The sequence below is a fragment of the Phaseolus vulgaris genome, chromosome 10 (assembly GCF_051622355.1).
Source record: "Phaseolus vulgaris cultivar YP4 chromosome 10, ASM5162235v1, whole genome shotgun sequence".
Lineage (NCBI taxonomy): Eukaryota > Viridiplantae > Streptophyta > Magnoliopsida > Fabales > Fabaceae > Phaseolus > Phaseolus vulgaris.
Window position 1 is genome coordinate 38,814,638 of NC_143507.1, and position 13,125 is coordinate 38,827,762.

Consider the following 13,125-nt stretch of genomic DNA (forward strand, 5'->3'; position numbering starts at 1 on the left):
ATATAAGCTACAAAACACACCTCTGTTATTGAAATTGGATGACCTTAAGTTCTGATTTGCGTTTACTTGCCTCTGTTCCAAATCGCAACACGGAAAGAGAATACTGAGAAGATATGAGAAAGAGGAGAGTAAGTGATCCCCACCATCTTTCCAAATATAGAAATGTTTCCAAATATATATATGCTATTCCACTGTATGATCTGATTTTGAAATATTCGGACAACGGAATTATAAATTTAAAAAGAAGTAGAGAGAATTAAGAGAGATAGAGAAGCTAATAGAATAAAGAAAGAAAATGAAAAGGAAAAAGAAAAGGAAGAAAGAAAGAAATAAATAAAGAAAGAAGAAGAAGAAGAGAGAATGGAGTAAAGAAAGAAAAAATTAAAGAATAGAATAAAGAAAGAAGAAAGAATAGAGTAAAGAAAGAAAAAGAAAAAAAAAAAAAAAAAAAAAAAAAAACGGAACTTAGATTTTCCAGTTGTGGTGTTATCACGCTCGAGTCTGTAACAACCAATAATAATGCTTTGCACGACCTAATTAGCGCTTCATTACTCTCTGGGGGCTCATGTTAGAAGTTTAAAACAGGGAAATGTGCTATTCATCACGTTTCTATAATGAAAAATATATATATTTTTAGAAAAGTACTTTTTTTAAAAATAATCATTTAACAACTTTTTCAATTTAGATTATAATAATAGATATTAGTAAAATTTAATAATAATAATAATATACGCAATTATATAATAGTTTTTAAATATCAAAGGTATCAACATATTTCAGTATATCATATATTTACACTACAAGAAAATCATAAAATATAAATTAATTTTTAAAAATAAAATATAATTAGTTAATATAATGATTAAATTAAAAACTAAAATAATTTTAATTTTTAAATTAATTTTTATTATTATTAAATTATTTTTAAATTAGTATCTAATTAGCAATATCAATTATTTGTAATCTATCACAAACTTATTCTCTACATTCTTAAGGGGAATGATACGTTATACATCCAAAATTGTTATACAATCACATTATAACTCCAAATATTATTATTTTAATATTTTTTATGTTATTTTATTTCAAACTTTTTCTTCATTATATATATTTATTTCTAAATTCATCCCATAAAAAATTGTATATAACTCTAAGAATTGTCAAATATCATTTTCCATTTCTCAATCAATCTTTGCTTATCATCTTTCCATTTTTCTCTCTTTCAACCTCTCTCTAAAAGCAATGTATTTTTTTTATGATAATTAAACATGTGGGGTTTTATTCTTGCACCCTGAACAAAGCCTTTACAAGTTGGTTTTGCCGTTGTTACTCAATTTTTTCCTTTGTTTCTTGAGAGATTTAGTTGTAGTGTTACTCTTAATTTTTGTAGCATTAGTTCTAAAATTGTATAGAAAACTCTGGTTTGGACTCTTTTATTACTACTGGATCAATTATTTCTTCTCTTATTCTTCCAGAAAAAGGAATAAAAACAACTTCTTTCATCTATGTTGAGTGAGTTCATGGGAGAGTGGGTTGAATGAGTTAGACACAATTTATCTCTTTCTAATTCAGAACAACTTTTAAAAATCTAATTTAATCCAAAAGAAATTGAATCTGGAAAACTGAACTGAGTTTGCTTTTACAAATTTGTGAACTTTCAAATTGTAAAGCATCTCGTGAGTTGGATTTGGTTTGGAATTTTGAAAAAAACAAACTATACCTTTTTCTTGCCAGCTTCCTTAATTCCAAGAGCATACACAACTCTCTCATCATCTTTGCTTATCCCTTAAAAATATACGCACAAGTATAATTCTTAAACATATCATGTAGGGAAGTGTCAGAACCCGAGCAACAGATGAGGTATCAAAAATCTTATTAAAATCATACATATTTTATTTTTACTTAATTTGTTAATATTCTTTAGTTTTATGTTTCGGTCATGACTTCAAACAAAGAGGTAACAACCCCTTTGAGATATAGGGTGGACAACCAAAAAATCATTTAATTGTGGTGAAAGCAAGTGGAGTGGAGACTTTGTAGATGTTCTCTTTAGTTTCCTTACTCTTGCAACATGTTCAGAATAAAACTAAAAAACTATATAACATTAAATTAAAAAACTATATATAATATTTATTTGTAGGAGATAGTATTAATTGTCTCATAATGAATCATGACACTTTAACTATTATACTCTTTAAGTAAAAAGATGTGTTATAATTATTAGTTATAATTTTTTATATATCTACTGATAAACGTCTGATCCAATTATTGTTATTAGATCTAAAATCATGAGTTTAATTTCCAATGAAACAATAGTTCAGAGAATTGTTGCAGGTTGTACTGAATCACAATAAAAAAGTTTGATTCCTAAAGGGATAACTCCTCAAGAAAAGGTTATTGCAAGTGACATGAATAGTTTTCTAACAAATATCGAGTTAAATCACAATTGAATAAAACTATAACATTTAGATTGTTATACTCTTAGATAAAATAAGTTAAGCTCTAACTATCAATTATAGTTTTTACCGGGTGATAAGACAATTCTTTAAAATCATCTTTTCTAAACAAAAAAATTGATTGTTATAATTTATACTTATTTAGAAAGAATAAAAATACAGAATAACACAAGTACATATATACTCATGTGGCCCAAATTTCCATTGTATAGAGTTATATTTCAAACAAAAACTACCAGTTAAATTGTGAAAAGAGAAAATATTACTTAGGTTGGTTGGATGTGGAAATGACTACAAGAACCCCTTCCTTTGTCACACAAGACAAAATCACTACGGATTTCTGGCGAAGCAAATGTTCAAGCCTTTTATAAATAAAAAACAAGTTGCATCAAAATCAAACACAACTATCTCTGCAAGCATTGCAAAAACATTAACGAAATAAACCTAGAGCAAATGAAACTATATGAAATAAACCGGTTAAATAATTGGTAATCAAACTTTTAAGGTTGTATACATGTACAACAAATGAATGAAGGTGAAAAGCGTGCTATACAAACTCTTACACAGTCCATTTCCGGTATGAACATCAAGTAATTTATTTGAAGAACAGTAAGGATTTTGACCATTTACCTAATCGTGGCAACTACTTGGATGTTTACACATTTATTTATCAATTACAGAAGATAACTTCAAAGTCATTCGGCAATGTCATTACTGTTTTGTGTCAACTAAAATAAATTAACGACGAAAATAGGGTACCATTTAATATTTTACTCCATCCATCTGAAATTGCATGTGTTTATATTTTTAAGGGGAAAAGGTTTCCGCTCAGCCATCATAAGGGAAGTGAGTGAAAAATATACTAAAACTTTAATATAGCAGCACCACTTGATGGCTTGGAAGCAAATACATATATTGGTCTTCTTAATAACACCCTTGTCTATCCTAGACTGGTAGAAACATTCCTGTAATGGATATAAAATTCAGCATTCACTGCCTGTAAATACCAGGTCTCCAATGATTAATTAGGATTGTTAAGTGTAATATTTAAATAAACCTGTAAAGTAAGGATAAATTGTGGAACTGTGTTCTCCTTCACCAAAGCAAACTGCATAACCACCCCATCCAGCTCCAGTAAGCCTAGCCCCAAGAGCACCATTGTTACGGCAAATATTTACAAGTTCTTCACAGCTGATTCCATGGATAAAAGAAAATATCAACTTTATTTGCCGAAAAAGGAAACTACATCTTACAATAACATATTTGTTAAGCTCAGACACTCCTCTTAAATAGTGTGTCGATGTCGGATACTCGTATCGAACATGACACTCGTATGACACTTGTAGGATGCCTATTCTTAAATTGTACAATTCAAAAAATATTTTTTAAATTTCTAACAATTATAGTATGGTTCTAACACAATTTTAAAAAAGAAAAATACATTAATTGTATAAATTTTTATTATGATTATAAAAATAAAAAACAAATCTTTTTAAACCTGTCATGAAAAACATCTTTTTGCTCAAAAAACAAATCTGAAAGATACTTATCCACATAAATCTTTATTAACAATTTATATAATTCATAATTATAATATATATATATATATATATATATCAGTGTTCCTGTGTTCTAATTTTAGAGATTATACGTATTTCTGTATTTTTGTCCGTGTTTGTGCTACATAGCTTTTAAGGTTGGAAAATATATTGGAAAATATTGCATACATACATCCAGAGAAACCAAACAATTGATAATGCATACATTATTCAACTAAGACACAATACTCTATTTTAGTACCTGCACTCATAAAACGCTGCAGCTATGGTGACTCTCGTTCATAAGGTCACCAAGCCTCTTCAGCTTGTCCTCGTCGCTGAAAAAATGCAGTAGTTACATAAAAGTAATCTATAGCTCACTTACAAAAGAATAACAATACATGCAAAGTTGCAAACTGATGAGATTAGTCCCCGAGGCATTTTTATATGAAAATAAAGACAAACTAGTTGGAAGAAATTTAGAGTGGTACTCATCCAACTCACATTAAAGACCAACTGTATAGTGTAGAGTCCAAAACACTCACCTTAGATTTGAAGATACGACATCCTTAAAAGCATGTACCCTCTTGGCTTCTGAATACACATGAGCAGCTCTCTAGAAACAAAATGTGTCAAATAAACAACAGTGTATAAAAGGGATAATACATTGGCTGTTAATAATTTTGATTCGATGGAAATTCTTATTGGCTGATGAAATACAAAAGCACAAAATTATTTGATATTTCGTAATTGCAGTATGTCATAAAAAAAAAAACCTTCTAAACAAGTGCGAGTAAATTAGATAATGAAGCTTAAAAACACCGGATGTAACTTGTATTGCTTTGCAACTTTTAAGACTTCTAAATAAACTGCATTGTTGCTCAAAAATGTGGTCAGCTTTTCCTCAGTAACTTCTTCAATTTCTTCAGCGGTATATGGTTCTTCTTTCAAATATTCCTGCACCAAATGAAAAGTTTTTATAACAGTTATAACAGGATTGAGATTTGTATGAACGCAGAAAAAAAAAATTAAAATTCAAAGAAATCCGTTAAGTGAAATAAAATGTTCCTGAAATAAAAAAATAGTGTCATCCAAGGCCAATTCTAAGGATGACATCATACCAGGTTCAATTACGTTTACAGCATGTACAGGATCAGATGAGTTATGAACAGCAGCAAATGATACACATAAACCTTCAACATCAGACAATGTGCTCACTTTTGACATTGCCTCTTTTGGATCCATTAGGACAATCTGAAAATTTTCACAACAGTAATTTTTAGTTAATAAATATAAGAAACAGGTTTTTGAGTGCACATAGACATGTAATGAATAAGTCCAACATGAAGCAACTAGACTTTGATGCGTGCACATACACATTAATGATTAAGTCCAACATGTAATGAACAGGTTTTTCCTTGTTCAATTCAATAATAAAAATGGGTAAAATAATGTTCAGACTTCAGCATATGAAAGAAATTAAACAAGTTAAATCTAGTTGACTAATCAAAGCGACTATGAGTTTAATGGTGACAACAAGAGGTTTTGGTAGTTTACATGAAGTCATAAAGGACTTTACCAAACTTCTTAGGCATTTGCATCCAATAAATATACCCTGAGAGGTTATATAAAATAGTGTGGTAAAGATATTTTGCTCAAGAAACAGTAATTAAGGAGAGGGTACAAGATTGGAATATACTCACAGAAGCCAAACGGCATTCAAGAACCCTATTGTTATAATTTGTCGCAGCAGTAACAGCCTTCTGAGACTCTGCCAGAGAATGAGCTATCACAAAACTCCCACCAGTAGGAAGTTGCACATCTGTTGCACGAATTGGGTTGAAATCAATAAGCTCTGCAAACCCAGTCTTGGCCATTACAGAGATTGCCTGTCAAGTAAAACCAAAGAAAAATGTTTTAGTTGAGGTAAAACGTCAGAATGTTGGAAGAGAAACACAAATTGAATAATACCCCGTATGCAGTTGGAAGCAGCTTAATGCATTTTGGTCAATTATGCAACATACTTCTAAAGTGAAATGACCATCGTTTTCAAATTGTGGCTACAAGCATGGTGTCCTGATCATCCCTAAATTATGGAATTTAATAACTATATGTATCTCTTCCTACCCTAAAGCAATTTATTTTAAACATCTAGCATTTTACTGTAGCTCTTGAGTTTCAAAATTCATACTTTATAAAATTGTAAAGTGAAATCAAATAGAAGATAATAGAAAATATTTTACATAGTTTAGTTGTGATTAATGGAGTAAACAAACACAGCAAGACCATATGCACATGTTCAATTATTCACCTGAGACATTATATTTTAAGTGTCAATTACAAACATTGATCAATGAGTGTGTCAATCAGCAAGAAGCTGTAACATAGTAATTATGAACCAGTTAAATTGTGAAAAAGAAAATATTACTCAGGTTTTGTTGGATGTGGAAATGACTATAAGAACCCCTTCCCTTGTCACACTCACACAAGACAAAATCACTACAGATTTCTGGCGAAGCAAATGTTCAAGTCATTTATAAATACAAAAATAACACACCCCCCTCACGCCGAGAGTGATAGATAGAAGCTCGTGCGTGGGATAACATATTATGGGTGGTCCGATAGTGGCCCGATAGCGGGTGGCCTGATAAGCCCAACAAATACTCGTTAGGATAGGCTCGAAATGGCTCTGATACCATATTACAAGGTGGACTTTAAACCTAACTCAACCCCATAAAACCGGCTCGATAAGGTGAGGATTGCACCCACTTATATACAATGAAATGTCCTTATCTCTAATCGATGTGGGATCTCCAACAACTATCTTTGCAAGCATTGCAAAAACATTAACGAAATAAACAGAGCAAATTAAACTATATGAAATAAACCGGTTAAAGAATTGGTAATCAAACTTTTAAGGTTGTATACATGTACACCAAATGAAAGTGAAAAACGCGCAATACAAACTCTTATACAGTCCGACGGGTGATTAATCCCATCAAAAGCCGAACTTATTAACCTCCTCGTCTTCATCCTCATCACACCCTGTTGTATATGCTAAATCAATAGTAACCTAATAATGAAAATAAGACAATACTTGTAGGTTTCCATGTATTCCTCTGCATTGACTTCAACAACCTTAAAGAAGGCTTCCATTCCTACACCAGAAACTGCAGAAACTCCGACGGATTTCAAATTGTCATAGAATTCATCTAGCACAGGAGAGAGGCTTAGAGTTAAAGTTGATGTGTATGACTGATCTGAACTTGTTGCTGCTCGGAATGTCTCAAAATCCTCCATCCACTAGATAATGAATTTCACACAATTTAGCTTGGTACAACTACAAGTATGATGGTCATGGATGAAGAGGAGAGTAAAGAACTTCAATTTTTCCTATTGTGATCGGGTGCTTTGCTTTATCCTTTAAATTGTCTACACTCCTTAGGAACTTAAAGTTCTTATAGATGATGACTGGGGTGATGTTGTGGTGAACATGTAAGCTGTGGAAAAAGGAAGCGGTGGTAGGAGAGGAGAATGGCATGGAGTGGTGTGGTAGTGGGAGAGGAATTTTTAGGCTAGGCTACATTTTGTGACAGTAAGTATTAGGATTGTTTGGCTCAGTTTTTTAACAAATTGTGTAGCAGGGACTAGACTCTGCCTATAAGAGTAGTAAGGAAAAATTATAAAGCCAAGACTGAAGTTTGGCAGCGTTAAAGCAGAGAAAGCAGCTGCAGAAAACTCATTTGAGTATGCAGCCATCATTGCCCACTATCACTTTTCTAACGTGTAATGGCTTCTGGAAGATGTTTGAGGCAGCTACAGGAAGGAAGCTTGGAGGAAGGAAATAGAAGGAATTTTGAACAACTATGACTGCAGCAGAGGGGCGTAGCAGAAGCATCACTGTGAGCATAGGTGCAAGCACATACTGCATGCAGTTCCAATGATACTCATGTTAAGGTCATGGACAGGATAAGCTTGAGGTGTTGGAAAAAGAATATCAGCTGCTAAGAGGGATCCTATAAAATGCTGAATTTTTGTTCTTTTGCTACATAATGTGTTGTTTTTTGTTATCTACAGTGCAGGAGAATTGCAGTTTTTCTGCATTGTTTTGGGAACCAAACATATGTGTTGATCTTTACAAGTTAGATAACTTTTTAGAAAAATAGATTAATATTATGTAAAAGGGTTACAATCTATAAAAAAAAATTAATTCATTTAATCTTTGCTGATATATTTGGCACTATCTATAAAAAAAAACAAACAGGCTGATCATGTATCTTTGATAGGCCAGGAAAAGAATAGATAAAAAAAGCAACAAGGAATAGTTGGCAACAAAATTACAAATAGAGTAGTTTTGAGGCCAACTATATATTTTGTGAGCAGAAACAAAAGTAATTCAGCTTAAATAGGCAAAGGAAGGAGCCCTTAACCCCATAATAATGGCAATATGTTCAATCTCTCTCTATACAATAAATTCCCCAACATTGAGAGGTGAAATTAATAATTATCTCCAGCAATATTGTTTTCCATTTCACTGCAGTTTCTAAAAATTTAAATTACTTCTTGGACCCTGAACTTCAATTTCATCAATTGAAAGCAATGTTAAGTTCTACTAAGCATAGTGATTGGTGTTGATACAGGCAATGCTTCAATAAAAGGGAGATACAAATAAATATGTCAAATTGAAAAATCCATCTAAAGAGAACAATTATATCCAACTCCCACTTCATAGGTGAATGATTCCATCAACTTGGATGTTATCATTTCTGGTTTTGAAAAAAAATCTTCTGCTGTGAAGCCAAATCAAATCATAGATAAAGCCCATATGTCATTATGTCTCACTTTTGAAGTTTAAAGTTTAAAAACATGACCCAGTTCTTAAAAGCCAACATACAATACTTTGAAAATAATGATTTGGGAATAAATAATTTGGTGATTGTTATTTGGAGATTAAAATAAACAGGGTTCATTATGTTGTTGACTAATAAAAATAAGTAAATGATTTATACTAGAGAAGATATAAACTATCATCTTATACATTATTATAAAACTTAACATATCAATTAGACTTGAGGATTCAACCATTATCGTATGAAAAATAATATTATTAAAAAATTATAAATAAATATAAAAATTAAGTCAAAACTCATTAAAAACAATTTAAAGAAAAAATTAGTGAATGTCTATTTTTTTTATATTTCCAAAACTTTGCGTGTCCATGAGTGAAGTGAAACCCAAAGAATGTTACAAAATTTTTCTTATGAAAATTATGTTACTTTGAGGGGATTTGGACTATGTGTCATGAATCACAGAAGCATAAAAAACAATGATCGAAGTTCTTGTAGCTGTACTGTTGTAAACAGGTTATAGGTGGTGATTGTTACGTTTTGAATATTTTCGATTTTGTTGTGGTTTGTATTTGAATATCTTATTAGTTCACCAACTTGTATTGTTTTGGAGTCCAAATCAACACTTTCTTTTTCTTCTTAACAAGAAATTTCCCCTTATCTTTGGTCCTGAAAGCATGGGCTGACTTCTTTATACTTTTATAATTCTTTATGCTTTAAATATGGTATTATACACTCATTAACTTCTTTCCATCACAGGAAAATGTTTGCTTCTACACAAAATATTAATAATTATCTAAAAGTATTTATAAAAAAAGTTAATCCAAACTTATCATTCATTTTGTCGATCTAAAGAAATTGTAATCGGAGAAAAAAAATTAAAAATTATTCATGAATCATTATCTACATATTTTTATCTATAAATAAATTCAACATTACATATAAATTATTATTTACAAATTTGTATTTTCTAATCAATTCAATACTACATACAAATTATTACTTATTAATTATTATTAATAATATTATTAATAGTGATAGAAATAATAATAATAATATCATCATTATTATTATTATATAGGTATTACATATACCTAATTTCGTAAATAATACCTACATATCTACTATATGTGCGTGAATAATAATAAATATTAGTATTATTATTATTAATATTACTTATATTATAATTAATGTTATTCATATAATTACTAATTTTATAATTATTATTATAAATATTATTGTTATTATTAGTGTGTTATGCATATATATATAGGTATTACCTACATAGTAGAAAAGTTTATACTTACAATTTTTTATTATTAGGTAAATTTACATACAAATTTATATTTATAGATAATATTAATTATTAATAATAATAATAAATATTAATATTATTATTATTTTTTGTTAATATTATGAATATTAATGTTAATACTATCACTAATAGTATTGTTATCATTATTAATAGTTTTAATATTACCATTCGAAGACATTAATTTCTACGAATCTATATATGGATAATATTTTATTAATAGTACTACTAATAATATTATTACTGATTTATTATTAATAATACTAGTAATAAGTATTAATATTATTATTGTTACTAGTATTTATACTTTTATAAATATCATTAATAATGTAATTAATATTAATATTTTTATTAATACTATTAAAATTGTAATTAATATTAATTATATTATTTTTAATAATAATAATATTAATATTATTTTAATATTAACGGTATTATCAATATTATTAATATTAACGGTAGACAATTTCTTATTATCAACAAAAAAATTCTCATTTTTTACAAAAAAATTCCATAAATAAATGTAATATTTTTTTATAATGAATGATAAATGTAAGCTTGAAGTCAATGAACTTATAATACATAAATTGAAAGTTTTCTTAATTTAGAATCACATCACATCATCGAGTTTTTTCAATTTTAATATCTTTTAGTTCTTATTTTTATATATTTTTTATTCTTTTCTTTCTACAACATTCATCATTTTTTTTTATCTTTTGTTTGCTCAATAAGTGTACATCGAGCATTTTAAAATGTATGTTTTTTGCTAGTATGACATCTTCACAACATCATGTATTTTAAAATGATAGCATCAAAAGTGTCAATGCAAAGTGGTCAAATCCTTTGGTTGGTAAACAGCACATGATTTCAACATTTTGGGAATTGGAGAAAAATTAACATCTCCCAAGCAGATGGCATATGGTTAAAACATCGAGATAGAAACAAAACCCTTATTCTCAGTTAATTCAGGTGAGTGCCCTATGTTGCACACAACGCTAAACTCAACTATATTTCAACTACTTTTGTTCAACTGCTCTAATTCATGTAAATGCATGCTATGACACAAATTTAGAAGACGTGACCAACATGCATATCTTTCGTTATCACCGATGCATGCTCTCAGTTTCTTCATACACGTGACTGTGAGTGGCTGTCCAACCTCTTCTACCTTCCACCATCTTTCTGCTTTATAACTTTCAACCTCAAAACAATCTCAGTTTTTGTTCACCTTCCCTAGTAACATTCAATGGAAAGCCAAGACCCTCCACCCTTCCTTTTCACTCCCACGTCAATGATGCAAAACCCTTTGGAACCTCAAGGCTTGCATGATGACATAGACTGGGTTAACCTTTTCTCTGGCCACAACAATTTCCTTGGGGATGCCAAGGCCACCATGGAATACGCTTCTTCTTCTTCTTCTTCATCCTCGTCTTCGTCATCCTTGTCCTGTGCTTTGATGGCAGAAAATGGTGCTCACGTGGATGAAAAGAATGATAAAGATAAAAGGAAAGGAGGCAGAATGAAGAAGACAACACGACCCAGGTTTGCGTTTCAGACTCGAAGTGCAGATGATATTCTGGATGATGGTTATCGTTGGAGGAAATATGGGCAGAAAGCCGTGAAGAACAACATGCATCCCAGGTGCGTTATAAACCAAGTTACCTTTCTTTCACGTTGCATGCATGCACGGTTATGCTTATCTAATCTACACTCAAAGGAGGAAAATAAACATTAATCGAAGAGAATGGTATTAATTTCTTGGTGAACTGATATTAGTCTTTTATTATATACCGAAGAAAAAATAATTAGCATGGTATTAATGGGTAATTTTTTTCCTTATTTAAAAAATTGTACAACAAAAACTAGTGAAAAAAAAAATATATATATATATATATATATATGATTTAATTAGATAGAAGGATTTTATATTACTAATAACTTATAAGCAATCATATAGATCCTTCCATTTCACAAAAAAATTATTCAATTATCTAAGATGGTTAGATTTAGTTTATTATAGATCATGAAGACCTTGGCATATTCACACCCCAAAATGAACATTATTTAGCGAATTGTTACTACTTTTACAACGATTAACTTGTTTGTATATAACTGATTGATGGTGCATATAAACATATTTTCATTTTGCATTGGACCATAAAGAAGCTACTATCGTTGCACGCATCATACGTGCAATGTGAAGAAACAGGTGCAAAGGTTATCCAAAGACACAAGCATCGTGGTGACCACTTACGAGGGAATTCACAATCATCCATGCGAAAAGCTCATGGAAACCCTGGCACCTCTGCTCAAGCAGATGCAGTTTCTCTCTAGGTTAGGTTCCAACAACAACGCTTCTCCTGCTTCTCTGCTGTAGCCACACATGCATGCATGTGTATGGATTTACACAAGTATATGTAATGTAACTTCATCTATAAAAAAAACTACATCAAGAACACAAGTTTCATTACCTGTATTTAGGATCTTAATTTGCTTTCTAATTAATCAATTGGTGTAATTGAGATGTAAAATTTACTGCAAAGAATGATATATGGATAGATATTGCCAATTCTTATCTGTCCTTAGCAGGGCTTTCGTCTACTTAAATATGTCATTACAGACCTTCTTTTATTTTACTTATCTTTTCTTAAGATGCATGTAAATGTTGAAAGGGAGAGATAAAAAATACAAAGAAAGTTCATATGGGTTTGGGGATAGGAAGGAAGAAGGATATCATGAGTAAAATGGGAGGTAGTCTGCAAACCTAAAGAATTGGGAGGGCTAGGGTAAAGGATAAATTAAAATATTTAATGTAATCCTACTAGAAAAATGGAGATGGAAGTTTGGAACAGAGAGGGAGGAGTATGAAAGGAGATAATTTAGTTCAAGTATGATACTTGGAGAGATGTTAGTATTAGGGGTCATTCCACAAAGGAATGAGGGTGGTGGAGAGACATTAGAAAAGCTTCCAA

At 30.4% G+C, this 13,125-nt stretch overlaps 1 protein-coding gene and 1 pseudogene across 2 annotated transcripts; one reads left to right on the plus strand and one right to left on the minus strand.

Annotated features, from left to right (window-relative positions):
* Positions 1 to 3,318: 3,318 nt before the first annotated feature.
* On the minus strand, positions 3,319 to 5,239 carry LOC137818910 (galactokinase-like; annotated as a pseudogene).
* A 6,105-nt stretch (positions 5,240 to 11,344) lies between these two features.
* On the plus strand, positions 11,345 to 12,738 carry LOC137818846 (putative WRKY transcription factor 24). Of its 2 annotated transcripts, none has more exons than XM_068622475.2 (2): positions 11,345 to 11,794; positions 12,317 to 12,738. In XM_068622475.2, the coding sequence occupies exons 1-2, from the start codon at positions 11,400 to 11,402 to the stop codon at positions 12,528 to 12,530; spliced, it is 609 nt and encodes a 202-aa protein (XP_068478576.1). In that variant the 5' UTR covers positions 11,345 to 11,399; the 3' UTR covers positions 12,531 to 12,738. The 2 variants fall into 2 exon arrangements, with proteins under 2 accessions (XP_068478576.1, XP_090152732.1); XM_090296606.1 differs by having other exon boundaries at positions 12,320 to 12,738.
* The last annotated feature ends 387 nt before the right edge of the window (positions 12,739 to 13,125 follow it).

Coding starts and splice junctions, on each gene's coding strand:
- LOC137818846 (XM_068622475.2), top strand. CDS start 11,400: ATGGAAAGCCAAGACCCTCCACCCTTCCTTTTCACTCCCACGTCAATG. Junction 11,795..12,316: donor AAGAACAACATGCATCCCAG/GTGCGTTATAAA, acceptor TGGACCATAAAG/AAGCTACTATCGTTGCACGC.